Source organism: Cololabis saira, chromosome 20 (assembly GCF_033807715.1).
Source record: "Cololabis saira isolate AMF1-May2022 chromosome 20, fColSai1.1, whole genome shotgun sequence".
Taxonomy (NCBI): Eukaryota; Metazoa; Chordata; class Actinopteri; order Beloniformes; family Belonidae; genus Cololabis; species Cololabis saira.
Window position 1 is genome coordinate 24,980,198 of NC_084606.1, and position 18,602 is coordinate 24,998,799.

The 18,602-nt window shown below is 40.5% G+C and overlaps 1 protein-coding gene across 1 annotated transcript; it reads left to right on the forward strand.

The window, feature by feature from the left end:
- Window positions 1-205: 205 nt before the first annotated feature.
- On the forward strand, window positions 206-2,997 carry LOC133420490 (zona pellucida sperm-binding protein 3-like). The gene is made up of 9 exons (XM_061710182.1): window positions 206-436; window positions 1,367-1,494; window positions 1,615-1,718; window positions 1,856-2,033; window positions 2,261-2,378; window positions 2,479-2,570; window positions 2,673-2,725; window positions 2,777-2,813; window positions 2,910-2,997. The coding sequence occupies exons 1-9, from the start codon at window positions 206-208 to the stop codon at window positions 2,995-2,997; spliced, it is 1,029 nt and encodes a 342-aa protein (XP_061566166.1).
- Window positions 2,998-18,602: the final 15,605 nt, after the last annotated feature.

An 18,602-nucleotide genomic window follows, 5' to 3' on the forward strand; every position in this document is an offset into this window, starting at 1 on the left:
TTTTTAGTCTTTGAAGGAAGCGCGCTTGTGTCCAGTGCGGGGGAGCCTAAGGTACCACACCTGACTGTAATAACCTTAATTAACGAATGATTTTAACTCGTTAGTCAGTTCTTTTTCTTCAAAAATGGCCACCCTCGTAAAATATACTCAAATAATCAAAATAATAATAATTTGTTTGTCTCTTTTTATGGTTTTTTCGGCTGAAATGAGTATTTTAGGAATAGACGGACTTGAAATACAGTGCGGGGAAATTAAAGTGAGAATAACAGTCATGCGGCAGTTTTTCCAAGACAGACGTGTTCCGTTCAAACCAGAGTTTCTGCGGCTTGGAGTAAACTCGACGCAGATGAGCTCCTGTGGACCAGAGAGAAGCATAACGTCAGAAAATGAGATGGTTATCTCCGCAGGACTGCAAGACTGTGGGACTGAGTCCAGGGTAAGAGCCTGGTTAGATGCTGCTTGCAGCTTTATTGATCTGTATCTTCAGTAAGGCACCCCAATAACCTCTGAGCCTTTATCTTAAGGTTTAAAGGGTTCATATCTATAATATCTAACCATATCATTGTAATATACATCATCCATTCCTTTTTTATATACTGATAATTCTGCCCTCGGGATGAACCTTAAATATTCAATTAATGCAGGCCTTTAGATAGATAGATGGATACTTTATTAATCCTGAAAGAAATTTAAGGCATCCAGTAGCTTTAATATTAATTCAATATAGCTTTAATATTCGGCATAAAGTTTAGTAGTTTCAGTTTATGGGGTTAATCTGTGGAATGTTTTGGAAATGGAAATTAAAGAGTGCAGTACATACCAAATATTAAAAAAAAAATACTGAAGAACAAGATGCTCATTAAGTATGATCATATTGTATGATTGTTTAAGTGTCAGATTTTAAATAGATAATAAATAGATAAAATGTTTTTTCTTTTAAATGATTTACTGCTCTGTAGCGGTATATGTAGGAGCTGACAGAAATTCATTATAAAACAGTAGGCGTGATAAGATAAGTTTCAGCCTACACCTTTTCGGTTTTGTATATATATTTTGGTCTAATGATATATTAGCATTAACTTCATGTTTATTTGTTATTTTCTTTAATTTCTTTTGTATTTGAATTCCTATTTTGGAAATGACCGAAATAAACAAACTACTACTACTACTACTACTACTACTACTAGTAGTGATCAGTAGTCAACCTCGTAATCCTTCATAAGGAAATAGTTTTAAAAAGTTAAATATTGCAAACAGTTAGATTGATGGAAATGCATCAAGCGGTTGGGTATAACCATGAAGACCATCATATGAAACCGTATATCTTATGTTTTGGTACTTAATTTCTCTCATTGTTGTTGTCCAGGTTCATGGCGAGTGGCTTGTGTACTCCAACCAGCTGTTACTCTACCCGGCTGTGGTTCCTACCTACACAGGCAGCGTGATCGTTCGAGGGGTAACGACTGTCATACCTGTTGAGTGCCATTATAAGAGGTGAGTGGCGTTTTTCTACTGCAATTCCTATCCTGTCATTTTATTTATCGTGCCACATTCAAGTGCGTTTACAAGTCAATTCTTTTTATAAATGTGTGTATATATATTTTTCGAGAATAGAAAACAGACAGTTAGAGGAAGCCCATTGAGTCCAACCTGGGTACCGAGGACATCCACTATTGTTGCCTTTGGCCGTCTGCATTTCTCCCTTCGTATCATGGCAGGTTATTAAATTATTTCCCTACTGAATCTGGTGTGGATTAAAGTCCCATCTCACTATGTGGTTATAATCTGTCTCTCTGCTATGAAGCTGGAATTGAAACTAAAATGTTGTGTGTTTTTAATGATTAACTGCTTACAGATGGGTGTACCCACCCTCGCAGTTCATCAGTGTATCAGCAGGGGGAAGCAGTGTTTCTGGAGGCCAGCGTGGAGGCTCCGCTGCACCCTCCACTCACTTTGTATGTTGACCATTGTGTTGCCACACAGCAGCCTGACCCCCTCTCGTTGCCAAACTACAAGTTTATTTCCAAGCATGGGTCAGTTTTCTTCTAGCCAAACTAAATTTACACAACTCAAAATGAGAATACTCGAGCTTTGTTTGTCTCACATATAATTAACATCACACCTTGATGTAATTAATCCTTTAAAAAAAAAAAAAAAAGATATCTATTGAATGAACTCTGACTTGGAAGTTAATTTATTTTGCAACTTTTATCTGACTAGGTTGGACACATTATTCCTAAAGTGAACTCCTCCGTTGTAGATGTCTGATGGACAGTGTACTGCCAGGCTCTTCATCGAGATTCTTCCCAAGGGAGCAAGAGAATAGACTGTGCTTCAGCATCCAAGCCTTCCACTTCAACCAGACATCTGGGCAGCAGGTCATTTAACAGTTTGAGTACTTTGTGATTGTAATTTTAATCTGTCAGGAATTTATTGCTTGATGTGACTCCTGTTTCTTTTTATTTTTATCTTACTTAGGTGTTCATCACTTGCCGTCTTCGAGCTACGCTGAAAGAGAGCTCGTACAACCGGCTTGATAAAGCCTGTTTCTTCCACAGACCCACATTCAGGTTTGTCAGTCGCACATTGTCTCTAATAATTGTGAACCCAATCATCAGACTGTGTTGAACTTTATTTCACACCTGAGAATGATCCGAATGTCTGTCGTTCAGCTGGCGTGCCACAGAGGGAAACGGTTCTCAGTGTGAATGTTGTGACACTGACTGTTTGGAGCTGCCTGAAGAGAAGAGCGGACCCAAGTCTCGGGCAGTGAAAGGTTGCTCCGTCCTCCACAAACTACTGCAACAAACACGATCTTTGACTTCCATTGTAGTGGATGCAGACCCCTGGCAACCTGGCCCCCAAGTGGCGCTTACCGTATGCAAAAATTGTATTTATTTTGTTTTGACAGAAAAGCATGAGGCGGACAGGACAATCGGACCTCTTCACACTTTGAAACGCTCCTACTGGACAGGTCGACTGTTGCTCAATCAGTGAATCATTTGTACAACATCAGTTAGGTGGGTACCAGGACTGAGCATGAACCGTTTTTGTTTTTATAATAACTGTGTATGTATTTTATTTTGATGAATGTTAGGTCTGAGCTGCTTAGAGAAAACCAAGCTGTTGAAAACCACAAATGACGAGCAAACTCCGGGTCATCTTCAACATAAATTAAAGTCTTTACATGTAACCAATTTTTATTACGTTCAACCATGGAGGCTTTTTTTTTGGTTTTGTTTTCCTTTTTTTTTAATTATTTAAAAAAAAAACGACAAAAGAAGCCCACATGCAGTTGCACTTGCAAAGAGACATGCATTTTAAATGAATTGTTTTCAGAATTGATTTGCCATAAAATTTAATCTCATGTTGAACTGAGTTAATAATGAAGAAACAGTATTTGTAAAATCCTGGGCCTCCATCTGTTACCCATGCATATAATGAGTTAGCCTTACATGCATGCTGTTGGACTGTTGGTGGAGTCTGGAGTGCCCAGAGAACCTGCACAAGCATTGCTAGAGCATATAAACTCCCTGCAGGAGGGGCCAGCTGGGATTTGAAACGAGGACTTTCTGTGAGACAGCAGTGCAAGCCACCACACGGCCCACCAAAAGACTAATGAGCTTTTAAGATGTGGTTTAGACATACAAAATCAAAGTTTGGTCCCCTTTCCCATTCAATTATGTACTTCGATAAGGGAAACAAGTTTGGTGTGTAGCGGGCATCTCCCGATGTGCAAATGGAACATGCAGTCAAGAGTAGTTAATCCGTAGCAAAGGACATGTTGGTGTTTGGCTTCCTTCAGTGCACAGTTAAAATCTGTATAGAGGGAGCTGATTCAGTTCTGAGACTATTCCTCCTGCCGAGGTGTAATCCTCCAATGAGGAAAAATGTGTAGTTTAAGGCATGAAGACAAAACTGGAACTGGCAAATGATCTCTGTTCATGAGTTGGTCACAAGTCTGCTTTCCTCAAAATAGTTAAACTGCAGTTTTGCTAAAGAATACCTCAGCAATCTGCAACTTTACTAGGGAAAACCTTCTGTACTAATGAAATAAAGTTGAGTTGTTGAACAAAACCCAGCACTAAAGCACAAAAAAGCAGCTTCCTAGCATCAAAACATGATCTCATCAGTTCAGTTGTAGCGAGCATCATGATTTAGGCAGTTACCCAGGGTGTTGACTGCTTGGATGTTAGGTGATACTACAGGAGTTGACTTGTCATTTTCTACAACGCAATTCTGTGAAAGGTGGTCGGAAATTCCTCCTGAACAAGGTGCACCTCTGATCCAGAGCTTCCTAAGATATTTGCGCAACGTTATTACTCCCAAAGCGGGTTAAACCAGCTTTTAACCACCAGCAGTGTGAATGTTTTAATGGATATATTTAAGACTTGAAAAACTGTATTATCAGCCACGTACTTTGTCTATGATATGATTCCGAACCAATGATATGTGATGCCAAATTCAGAAAGCGGGTCTTCATGCTGTTTCTTTGACAGATGATTTCATTTTGGACTGGATTAGTTTGACTTTTTGACTTCATATGTTTTGATAATGTAACTTGCATCACTTGAGTTTGTCTGTCTGTAAGGGAGATCATACTGTAACCCATGATTTATTATTTTAAACTGGGTAATTGCAAAGTTAAATTGTCTGGGTACATTAGTAGCTTTAACTTTCCTTTTTAGGATGATAACCTTTTGGATTTGTATCATCGCTGAAGAATGGGCAATTTTTCATTTAGCCATGATGGCCAGAGCAATCCAAGGAATTTGCAGAAAGAGGAAGAAGAATTGCACTGGAACCCGCGGCAACGGGTTAAAAGATCCTGTGGGCAACAAGTATACTAGAATAAACAGTCACTTGGGTAAGAAAGGGACTGCTATGTGGCAATGTATGCACTTTTTGTGTCCCCTGTCTGCACTACAAACAAAAACACTTTGAGAGGAAATGCAACAAATCAGATGGGAAATCCTGTTGCAGTGTCTGGTCGTCACATCAGGAGCACACTGTCTTTACTCCTATGAATGACAGATGGAACTGTATCAGTTTAATTATACGTTCAGCTCTTAGCTTTCTTTTTTTTAAATAAGTGTGGTCTTTCTGATCTCCTTTTTTATTTATATATTTCTAAGTATTTCAAAAATCAGAAGTGTTACTGTGTATTTTTGTGAATGGAAAAGTAACACTAGCCTCTGTTCCCGTTGCATAATGTATGATTGGGGTTTGAACAAAATGCGACCAGTTAAACTATGTAGATTATAAAACATTAAAACTGTTAGTTTCACTCGGAGATTTAACTCAGAACGTCTGCTCATTAGTGGAAGTGCAGGTCAAAAGGGAACTTTATACTTCATATTGGATATACTTTCAATGAAGTCCATTTTCAAACATATCTTACTAAGTACAATTTTGCTGTTTGATGACCCTGTATTAGAAAATCAGATGGGGGGACCATCAACTGCAACTGGGATTACATTTTTATATTAGTAATATGCAGTTTATCAGTCCCATTCTCAGGAATGGGGGGTATATCATGAACAGCGGGAGGGAACATCTGGATATTTAAGCTCCATTTGACATTTTACTGAACATATTCATTCATCAGATGGTCTTCAGTATCTAAACTAAAGAATGAACGTGATTTGTGAACGTACACACAGTCAATTCTAACATTTTTCACTTCAGGAACACAGTTATTTGTTCCTAACAGGGATTTTACATCAAGTAAATGCAACCTAAGAAGGCACATTACACCATAAATCAAAGAAGATGCAGAAGCAGCATGAAATAAAACTTGAGTATACACAATTCAGCAGCTTACAGAACTACACTGCTCAAAAAAGTTAAAGGAACAGTTTTTTATCAGGGTATGGCATGAATTCAACTGCACTTTTCAGATAAGGTTTTGGTCAGGTACGATGCAGAGGGGGTTGTTAATCGGTTCCAGCTGCATTGGTGTTGATGGAATTAACAAGTGCACTAGAGGGTCAACAACGAAACAGCCTCCAAAACAGGACTGGTTTTGCAGGTGGAGGCCATTTCAAGTTCCTCCCTCTTGATCTTTTTTAACTGTTTTTCCACAAGTGTTGGCTTTAGCTAGAGTCATGATCACGACTGGGAGCATGAGGCGATTTCTTAACCCTCCTGAAGTTGCGCAGATTGTCCAACTCCTTCAGGATGGCACATCCATGCGTGCTGTTGCAAGAAGATTTGATGTGTCTCCCAGTACAATCTCCAGAGCATGGAGGAGATTCCAGGAGACAGGCAGTTACTCTAGGAGAGCTGGACAGGCCCGTAGACGGTCCTCATCCCATCAGCAGGACCGATATCTGCTGCTTTGTGCAAGGAGGAATAGGTTAAGCACTGCCCGAGCCCTACAGAATGACCTCCAGCAGGCTACTGGTGTGAATGTCTCTGCCCAAACAGTCAGAAACAGAGTTCACGAGGGTGGCCTCAGAGCACGACGTCCTGTAGTGTGCCCCGTGCTCACTGCTCAACACCGTGGAGCTCGATTGGCATTTGCCATAGAACACCAGAATTGGCAAGTCCGCCGCTGGCGCCCTGTGCTTTTCACAGATGAGAGCAGGTTTACCCGAGCACCTTTGATAGACGTGAAAGGGTCTGGAGAAGCCAAGGAGAGCGCTATGCTGCCTGCAACATCATTCAGCATGACCGGTTCGGTGGTGGGTCAGTGATGGTCTGGGGAGGCATTTCCATGGAGGGACGAACAGACCTCTACAGGCTAGAGAACTGCAGTCTGACTGCCATTAGGTATCGGGATGAAATCCTTGCACCCATGGTCAGACCCTACGCTGGTGCAGTAGGTCCTGGTTCCTCCTGATCCACAACAATGCCCGGCCTCATGTGGCAATAGTATGCAGACAGTATCTGGAGGATGAAGGAATTGACACAATTGAATGGCCCTCACGATCACCTGATCTAAACCCGATAGAACTCCTCTGGGACAGAATGTTTCGGTCCATCAGACGCCGCCAGGTTGCTCCTCAGATTTTACAGGAGCTCACTGATGCAAGACACCATCCGTCGTCTCATTAGGATCATGCCGCGACGTTGTCAAGCATGCATACAAGCACGTGGGGGCCACTCAAGATATTGAAAAGAATTTTGAGTTGCAGAAATTGCATTTAGGCAAAATGGACGAACCTGCCACATAATTTTTTCACTTTGATTTTTGGGGTGTCTATATACTGAGCCCTCTGTAGGCTGAAAACTTTTATTTCCATCAAAAGATGTGGCATCCTTTTGTTCCTGAGACATTAAACTGTCCATATCAGTATAGATATCCAACATTTTATTTTTCACCATTGTAATCTGATGTGTTTTCAAAGTGTTCCTTTAATTTTTTTGGGCAGTGTATTTCATTCAGGTTTAGTTCCATTTTAATTTCTAGATCTAGATTTTTCTACTGAGTTTGTTAACATTGTCGTGGTACGTGGCTCAATTTCAGCCAAGCTATACGTGCCGTAACATTTGGCTCTTTGTACTTGAGTAGAGGCCATGGTAGACCAGGAAAGATGCCTGGTTTCTGTGGCTGCAGACGACTCGGAGCCATCACCCCACCGCCTCTGTGTTGGACTTTTAGAGTGAGGTGTTTGAGCTGGGGTTTTTCACCAAATACCAACTTTGCATTATAAGCAAACATCTTCCGTTGTTTCAGTGGTCTTCTGGGTTGTTCTGACAGCTGGAGTTCTGCCCTGGCTGGATGGCAGATCATTGGGGATGTTTTTTCTCGTCTTCAGGACCTGGCTGCTTCAAATACGCTAGCTAGAAAGTTCTGCTTTTGTAGAGCTCTGCCCCTGCTACATTAATAAAATGCATTTGTCTGCCACCTACCTATTCATTTCTAAAGAAGTAAGGATGTCCACACTGCGTCTGCATTTAAGCTTTGTCTTTATTCAATAAATGATGACGGTGTCATATGTTGTATGGTATTTACTCCGTTTCAAGACCTGGGGAGGAACAAATTATTTTTTCTGTGCATGTACTGAAATATTTAAATAAGACTTGCTTTCTGAGCTACACAACATGCCTCTTTAAGGTTTTGAAAGTACTTTCAAGGAAGTTATTTGTTTTTGGTGGTCAAAAGTCACCTTGAGGCAAGAAGGGTTTTATTGGCATTGATTTAACAAACACAACAGATGTCTACTCATGGAAAGGTCCCTGGCCGTTGCCCAACTTTGGAGCAGGGGAGGAGACTGCGTCCACATTTGGATGCTGAAGTGTTTGGGAACTGAATTTGTGACATCAGAATACCAACTTTTTTTTGCAAATCTCTCCTCCTGCTGGGTTGAAGGTGGGTGGCTGAGAAAATCACACAGGGCCTACAATTTAGTTTTCTTGCAGAAACCTGTCATGGCAACAAGTGTCTTTTCTCAATCAGCACCTGAAAATGAGTAGGTTGGCAAATGATCCAAAAAAGAAAAAAGCTGATTAGCGTTGGTCATAATTTATATATCCATGTTCACTAAATGTTTTCTATCACTAAAACCTGTATAATGAACAGTTTAAATTAGCTGGGCAATTGGAAGCATGTCGTTCTTTCTTAGCAAATGTAGTGTATATCCGATGAATCTTTTTTCATTATATTGAAATACTGTCGTATACTGTATACTGTCGTTTAAACCATATGTCAATCAGGTTTGTAAAATAGCATTTTTCCATCTCCGTAATATTGCAAAGATTAGGAAAATCCTCTCGCAGAGTGATGCAGAAAAACTAGTTCATGCGTTTGTATCTTCTAGACTGGATTACTGTAATGTGTTGTTAGCAGGATGTCCAAGTAATTTGCTGAATAGGCTCCAGCTGATCCAGAATGCAGCAGCACGAGTGCTGACAGGAATCAGCAGCAGAGACCACGTCTCTCCAGTGTTAGCGTCGCTCCATTGGCTACCCGTAAAATTCAGAATCCAATTTAAAATTTTATTACTTGCGTATAAAGCCCAAAACGGCTTAGCTCCGCATTATTTGCAAGACCTGATAGTGCCTTATGTTCCTGTCAGAGCTCTCCGTTCTCAGAGTGCAGGTTTACTCTTAGTTCCTAGAGTATCTAAATGTAGATTTGGAGGGCGGGCGTTCTGCTATTAGGCACCATTACTATGGAACCAACTTCCAATCTGGGTTAAGGAGGCTGACACCACCTCCACCTTTAAAACTAAACTTAAAACATTTCTGTTTAGTAAAGCCTATAGTTAGTGTTTAGTAAACCTCTAGCTGGTGTTGGTAAATCTCTAGGTAGTGTAAACTTTAGTGTGTCAGAGTCGCTCCTGTAGTTTCTTGTGCTGGCCCCCCCTTCTCCTCCCTTTTCTCTCTTTTGTCCATGTTGCAGCATCCTTTGCCGGACACCGGAACCTGCAGTGTGGGAGTGAGAGGGGCAGGGTAACGGCCCCTTTTGGGCGGGGGAGGAGGTTCGTCCCTCAAGACTCCTCTCCCTGGCCCTGCCCCTTCTCAACCTTTCCCCGACCCTGCACCCCAACCTGGGACTTGATGATTGGGCCGGAGCTTCAGGAGCTGCATGCTGGCCTGCGGTCCCCACCCCTGGTCATCCCGCTGCTGCTTCCACCTGCCTGCTGTGCTGCTGCCGTCCCCGACCCCCAGTCTGGCCCTCGGCAGGAGGGTCCCCCCTTATGAGCCTGGTCCTGATCAAGGTTTCTTCCCTCCTAAAGGGGAGTTTTTCCTTGCCACTGTTTGGCTTAAGGTTTTTCTCCCACTAGGGGAGTTTTTACCTGCCATTGTTTATGTAATAACTGCTCGGGGGTCATGTTCTGGGTATGGGTCTCTGGAAAGCGTCTAGAGACAACTTTTGTTGTATTAGACGCTATATAAATAAAATTGAATTGAATTGAATTGAATTGAATTGAATTGAATTGATGTAGAATTTTTCTTTTTTTCTACAATTATATTGGTTTGTATCATATATCCATCTTATGTAAATTATTGCAAGAAAAACTTTGCAATAAGGATTTGCAATATTTTGTCTCAACTTAAAGCCTGACCTGATGCTATAGCTGGAATTCCAGGCACATTAGTTTCTAGATCTGGTATAGACATGTGGACATTGCACTTTTTCTTAAATATCCTATTTAATTCTCAACAGGGGCCCAAAGCAGCAAGAAAAAAGTTTGCAGTGGGTCAGTGAGGTTAAATAAGAAATGATAAAAAAGTAAATAAATGAGACGGTTAGCTCTGTCCAACGTGAGTTCCTTTGTTTTTATCAGGATCAGGTGGATGTGGTCTCCTTGGATGGTGACGTTCCTGAATGAAAACCGTTTGACGTCAGCAGTGGGCGCGCAGTGGGCTTGTCATCCATGTGCGTCGGTGGGAAATTCTGGTTCAGGGTGGACGGAAACGTGTTTGCCCATGTGCAGCATTGGGATGTCTAGTGGTTAGTTGTCTTATCAAACATGTTCGTCTGTCAGAGGGAGTTTGAAAGTGGGGGTGGGACTGACACTAGTGGAATAGGGAGATTTACATTAGTGCTTGCAATAATGTTAATGTACTTTAGATTTTAGCCAATTTAATCAGATTATCCCTAAAACAAACCAATATTGTCTGCGAGGCGTATGCAGCTAGTTTATTTGTTGTGAAATCTCAGCTAACCTGCATGCCAGTCAAGGCGAAAGGCTTAAGTGTAAAATTTGTTTAAAGTCTTACGGGGTATGTAGTCAGCACCAGTAAGTCAGGGAAATACCAGAAAGTGCAGCTACAAGAGGGGAGAGATTGTGAAGTGAACTTTCTGAGTGGTGAGAAGGCCATTAGATAACAGGAGGTGTGAGGCCAAGGGCAGCACGGTATGAGCCGAATGTTGCCTGGCAATGGGGAACACAACGCATGCGAGTGGGAAATGTATTTGATTATGTTGGGACCTAAAATGTAAAGGAGTGAACAGTATACATGTGTGGATGAATTTGTTGGTGCCCCACCATTAAAGAGAGAGACACCCACAAAGGTCACAGAAATGACTTGATAATGACAAAAGGAATATATATTTACTAAAAACTGACTAGTGAAAATCAGACTTTGCTTTTACAATGTGGTTCAATGTAATTTAATAAGAACATACAAGTGAAACTCCCTGGACAAATTATTTGATATCTTCATCTTGTTATATAAATATCTCATAGCTATCATTTTTGTCCATCGTTCCTGTAGTTTCTTGTGCCGGCCCCCCTTTTTTCTCTTTTGTGCATGTTTGCAGGCCGGAGCCTCGGGAGCTGCGTTCTGGCATATATGATATGTATTCACATATGATATGTATATATATATATATATATATATATATATATATATATATATATATATATATATATATATATATATATATATATATATATATATTCTTGCTGAAGTGCAAGGCTCAATATCAGCACTCTCACTTAAGTTTAGAAGTGGAATAAATGCTAAACTGATATTCGTCCAATCAGCTCTGACCTGTATCAGTTGACAACGGCATCAGTTCATGTCTTTGTCAGTATGTGCATCATAGACACAGCTTTGAAAAAATAGTAAAGAAAGCAATTTATGCAACCTTAAAAGTAAAAAATAATTCATGGAGTAACAACAATTAAAACATTTGGGACAACAAACTTCATCTAACACTTAAAATAGCACACAGCACCCTGCTGAACACATTCAGCATTGGGGAGGCCAGGAGACTTAAAATAAAGCCAGTAGAGCGCACAGCCTGCAGCCCCTGCTTTCTCTCAGTGTTAGGTTGATGTACAAGTCAATTATAGTTCTTAGAAATAAAATCAGATCTGGCCAAAGACAGAACCAGCAGGTTAGACCTTTTAAAAAAAAAGAAATTGGAATGAACAAAGAAAATTGGACTCACTGATTTTCATTGTACGTGGAAATGTTTTTCCCAGAACCAACCTCTAGTAACGTTCATGTCATCAAAGATCACATCATTGGTGATGTATTTATATACACTTAAGGTGCGGGTATGGTTCTGCGTCACACACACGCAGAGCACACGGCGCACCCGTGACGCCGTCACGAATCCCGCGGCCACTAGTTAGCGATCTTTTTCTGAATGGTTTATCCGACTTTTTCCGGTCACAGTAAATCAAAGAGATAAGGACAACTATTGTGCAAAAAACAAAAACAAAAAAAATCACATATAAACGAAGAAAAAAGCCCTGGAAGTTCACTACTGATTCAAACCGGAAACCGGAAATGCTTCGCTTTCAAACGAACCAATCACAGCCCTCTCGGTCTGCGTGTGGTCGGCGTCTCCTCGACGCGTAGTTACAATTTTCGGGAGGTGCACGTCAGTGACAGCGCATGTGACGGCATGTCCTCTGCGTGTACAAAAACCACACGCCGTAGGCACGGCGTCGTTTTGACGCAGAACCATAATTCAGCCTTTACTGCCACTTTATTAGGTACACCCTGCTACTACCAGGTTGGACCCCCTTTTGCCTACAGAACTGCCTCAATCCTTCGTGGCATAGATTCAACAAGGTTCTGGAAACTTTCCTCAGAGAGTTTGGTCCATATTGACACGATAGCGTCACGCAGTTGCTGCAGATTTGTCGGCTGCACATCCATGATGGGAATCTCCCGTTTCACCACATCCCAAAGGTGCTCTATTAATATCTGGTGACTGTTTATTTGTTTATTTGATAAGGATCCCCATTAGTCTTAATTGCGAATGTGGAGGCCATTTGAGTCCAGTGAACTCATCGTCATGTTCAAGAAACCAGTCTGAGAGGATTCTTTATGACATGTTATCCTGCTGGAAGTAGCATCAGGAGATGGTCCACTGTGGTCATAAAGGGATGGACATGGTCAGGAACAACACTCAGGTAGGATGTGGATTTGACACGATGCTCAGTTGGTACTAATGGGCCCAAAGTGTGCCAGGAAAATATCCCCCACACCATCACACCACCACCCCCAGCCTAAGCCGTGGCAGGGTGGATCCATGTTTTCTTGTTTCTGACACTAAATTCTGATCCTACCATCCGAACGTTGCAGCAGAAATGGAGACTCATCAGACCAGGCAACGTTTTTCCATCTTCTGTTGTCCAGTTTTGGTGAGCCTGTGTGAATTGTAGTCTCAGTTTCCTGTTCTTAGCTGAGAGGAATGACCCGGCGTGGTCTTCTGCTGCTGTACCCCATCCGCCTCAAGGTTTGACGTGTTTTCGTTCAGAGATGCTCTTCAGTTGTAACGGCGTTATTTGAGTTACTGTTGCCTTTCTATCAGCTCAAACCAGTCTGGCCATTCTCCTCTGACATCTGACATCAATTAGGCATCTGCGTCCACAGAACTGCCGCTCACTGGATATTTTCTCTTCTTCGGAACATTCTCTGTGAACCTAAGAGATGGTTGTGCTTGAAAATCCCAGTAAATCAGCAGTTTCTGAAATACTCAGACCAGCCCATCTGCCACCAAGAACCATGCCACATTCAAATTCACTTAAATCACCTTTCTTCCTTATTCTGATGCTCAGTTTGAACTGCAGCAGATCGTCTTCATTGGCTGTTAGAAATTTGCGTAAACTGGCAGTTGGACAGGTGTACCTAATAAAGTGGGCAGTGAGTGTATATCATATATATGTATATATATATATATATATATGTATATATATATATATATATATATATATATATATATATATATATATATATATACACATACACACAGTACACACATATATACGCACACACATATACGTACATAAGCCCACACACACATACATATACATGCAACTTGAAACTTTTAATGTGGACAGAAAGAAAGCAAATATCAACCTTTTCCAACATTCAAATGGACCATCAGAGTGGTCAAATGACCCAAAGCTCCAGACCCAGAGATGAAGAGCACCATCCAGACTCTTCTCAGCAACAAGTCAAAATTATGCTACTAACCAAATCATGGTCCCATCCATTAGTATATATGCAGACAGTTTTTTCAAAGGAAAAAAAAGCAGCAAGTCAAAAAGTCAGGGTCTGTAATGGTATGGGGTTTTAACAGTACCCGTTAGAAAGGCTATTTCCACTTAGTTGCAGAAGGGCACAGTGAGGTTTAAGAATAACATGCTCCTTTCAGGACCATCTTTTTCAGGGATGCCACGGTATTTTCTGAGAGGATAATACGAAACCTTGTACTGCACACATTACAGAGGCAGGGCTAAAGAAGAAGAGGGTAAGTACTGGGGCAAAAATGGATGACAAATGAAATTAAATGAGGAAAAACCAACCACATGTAGGGCTGATACTACCTGCAACGAAATGAAGTAAATCAAAAGATGTTAAGTCAGTCAGATGCAACACACTAGTTTGAGCAGAAATGGCTCTAACGTCTCATAATCAGTGAGGTAATCTCTTGATGTTTAATCTAGACTCATCAGAAGTCAAGGCTCTCTAACATCTCATCATTTTAGCATAAGAGTCTAAGCAGGCATTTGCAGTCAACACATTTCAATTATTGTAGACAGTTGTGGTTTTGATTAAAATGTCTGTTGATGTAAAAGTTGATATATTTCCTTGAACATCAAATCCCTATTAGTGGATGTTATTCTCAGACTCATGTTGAGTATTTATATGTGTATCTGCTTCAAGATCCATCCATCCATCCATTATCTATAACCACTTTATCCTTTGCAGGGTCACGGGGGTCTGCTGGACTGTTTAGTTGATTGACGCACTTCTCTGTACATTCTTCAGCTGCATGACCACATTGTTGTATTGTTTACCACCAAGGAGTTTATAGAAGGTTAATGGTTGTGATCCAAATCCTGCTCTGCTGTGAGATTACAATAAATTCAATAGAAACACGAGATTGTTGTCAGTGTGGACGCCTGAAAGATGAAACAATAACTTCCGAACTAGTCGGTGGCCACTGTCTCGGCTCCTGCATTGGCTCCTGTGACGCTTCATTTAGTCCCCCCATTCTTTTATGTCAACTTCCTGTCTTGTGTCGCGCCAGAGGAGGAGACGTAACTGGCTGCAAGCCCAAAACCTGGATGAGAAATCGAAACACGTAAAAATCACAAACAAAAAACACACACACACACACACACACACACACACACAGCAATAGCCAAGCACTTTCACTGCCTCCTGTTCACGACACAGGCTCCCCCGGTATGTTGTTTGCATCACATCTGGCTGTCCCACATCTTCTCTCCTTCACTTAGGGGATTCCAAATTCAATCAGTCCAAACCCGGAGTCACTGTGACTGGACCCCCCTGCCCCCGCATCCCACACCTCCCACCCCAATCCCCTGCTCTGGTCATGAAGCATGGCTCACAGCACGTACCTTGTCTCCCTCTACTCTCCCTCTCATGTTGGCTCAGACATAAGTAAACAGTCCTTTGCGCAAACAGTGAAAAAAAAACCTGTCAACAGTGTCTTCAGCGTAGCACTGCAGTGACTACGTACCATGAAACGTGACTCACATGAGGACTAGATATGAATATTTAACTTGTTTTAAAAAACAATTATAGAAAAAGATTTGTATATTTATACTTGAAAATTCAGTTGACTTCAATTGCATGTCTGTTTCTTAGGTAAGACGTCAAATTTTGGCACTTTTGAGGGAAGAAAGGATGTACAAACTCCTGGTATCTGACTACAAATTATTGTCTAAAGATTGATTATACAAATAGTCACTGTTTTAATTGTAGAGACTGAGATTTGTAAAGCAATGTTTTATTTTCATTTCAGATATACCTGTATTTCAGCATTGTTATAATCTTATTTACACTTCTTCTACATTCACAGTTCATACACTTATAAAACATGATCATGCAAACGGTTGATGAAGCTTTGTAACTTTTTTCAGAGTTGTCAAACATTTGTGAGAAATCCCATGTGTGCCACTGAAATTTCATGATGCATATGCAGACATGCCTTTACTTCCTGTCTGATGGCATGACTGCATGCAGTCTTTTGGAAGACACCCCCTCTACTCCGACCCCCCCCTCCTGTGTGACACACACAGGGGACTTCCAGGAAACGTCTATATATTTCCTTTACTCTGGCTCCACAGGGGCTGTCGGGGGTCAGGGTGAGGACATGTGATATAAACATTCCTGCGTGATGTGCAGAGGGCAATTACTGCACAACATTTTTAACACATCTTCTCTCAATTAATCAAAACTTCTGACTGGATACGTGGAATTTCTCAAAAAAATATTATTTAATTGTGAATATGTCTGAAATCACATAATACTCATTCGTGGGACAGAGCTTTAATATCTGAAGTAAAGTTGTTTATATACTTTCTGCCATATATATATATATATATATATATATATATATATATATATATATATATATATATATTCTTGCTGAAGTGCAAGGCTCAATATCAGCACTCTCACTTAAGTTTAGAAGTGGATTAAATGCTAAACTGATATTCGTCCAATCAGCTCTGACCTGTATCAGTTGACAGCGGCATCAGTTCATGTCTTTGTCAGTATGTGCATCATAGACACAGCTTTGAAAAAATAGTGAAGAAAGCAATTTGTGCAACCTTAAAAGTAAAAAATAATTCATGGAGTAACAACAATTAAAACATTTGGGACAACAAACTTCATCTAACACTTAAAATAGCACACAGCACCCTGCTGAACACATTCAGCATTGGGGAGGCCAGGAGACTTAAAATAAAGCCAGTAGAGCGCACAGCCTGCAGCCCCTGCTTTCTCTCAGTGTTAGGTTGATGTACAAGTCAATTATAGTTCTTAGAAATAAAATCAGATCTGGCCAAAGACAGAACCAGCAGGTTAGACCTTTTAAAAAAAAAGAAATTGGAATGAACAAAGAAAATTGGACTCACTGATTTTCATTGTACGTGGAAATGTTTTTTTCCAGAACCAACCTCTAGTAACGTTCATGTCATCAAAGATCACATCATTGGTGTCACTTTCCATCTGTCTTCCTTTTTCAGTTCTTTATCTACAAGATGGAAATCGGTGATCGGTGCAAGCCCATTCTTATTTCTTGTACTCTTAATACTGTCGTAATATGTTTATGTATGTGTATGTTGCATTGTAATTTACACTCAGAGGCACAGGTAGAGTCGCTGGTCGCTGCTGGTTATTTGATTGCAGGTTGCAGTGGTCTCAGTCGTCCAGTAGGAGATGGATCCCAAGGTTTAAAGGCACTTCTGCACTAACTCAGCAAGCTACATCTGTGCTCGAACTCGACTTCATTTGCTCCTTATAGGGTTTGCACTTCCTTAATGAATTAACTGCGTACTTCAGTGGACAATTCCTTTAGTATTTTTTCCATAAGACAACGTTTAAACCACCGTGACTAATAGACTTGTGATCACACAGCTGCAACAATGAACCTTGTGTTTTGTTAAAAGACAACAAAAACGTTAACGTTCGGCTATTTCAATGCAACCAAAGTATTACAAGTAATTAGAAAGATTACCAATAGAGCCACAAAAGACAGAATCACCAACTTTATAACTCATTCCCAGGAGCTGAAATATTCCTCAAGGAGAAAGTGCAAACCTTTTCCAATAAAAATGAGGCATTTCTCCCTCCCCTTTACAACCTTCAAAGACTTAAAGGAGGACCGGCTGACTGGATGAGCAATGATCACCCTACAGGCTATAAGAACACCAATGAAAGCCATATACGTATCTCAACTGATTATTCAGGATAAGTCAGCATAAGCCTGACGAGTTCTGCACTTCTATTTGACGCAACGATGGGAATGAACTGATGGATCCGAAGGTTTTTGTGATATAAGGCCTGAAGAGGACCATCCAGTGAGTTGTGAGTTTTTCTTTTTGCCACGGGAGTAGAGGAACTTGAACACGTGACTGGGAACTCGGATTCTTGGAACCACCAGGCCATTCTGAGGAAGAATGTGTCTTATGCGCTCAACTTGATGCCTGGTTATCAGTTAACGCAGGAAGGCGACTCCATATAAACTCCCTAGGTCATCCCATATTTGTGTTTTATTTGTTTTTGAACTGTGTCTGTGATTAAGCATCTTTATCCGTGGATCTGAATCCCATCTAAAACTACCAGGAAAGCAGAGATTATTGATGAGTTGAAAGCATTTTAACACAAGGAGAGAAAAATGACATGAAACGCCTGCGTTGGAGATCATGGAGGTAGGCTTTCTTTTGATACACTTTCTTGTTTTAGTCAATTTTATCCATTTTACTCATGTTTCTTGACAGTACAGCTCAAGAAGTAGGAATAATTTAACAAAATAGTGAAATGTAATTCAGGAGGAATTTTGGATGACAACCAACAAACCCTCAAATACAGAAATCTACAGATATATATATATATATATATATATATATATATATATATATATATATATATATATATATATATATATATATATATATATATATATATATATATAATTTTAATCTTAAAAATACTTTTTAAGTATTTGTGTCTCAGTGGGAAGGGTGGAGGGGGTTCGAAGTTGTACCATTTTATGCATCTTGCAGGTGCTGTCACCTATTGTCTGGAGAAATTGCATAGCAAGAGTTAGAGGAAAAGGAAAGTTCTTTAATCTACAAGCTCACCAGTTTAATTCTGTAAATCATGGAGCCATGAGATGATATCCCATAATGTTAACGTCTCTG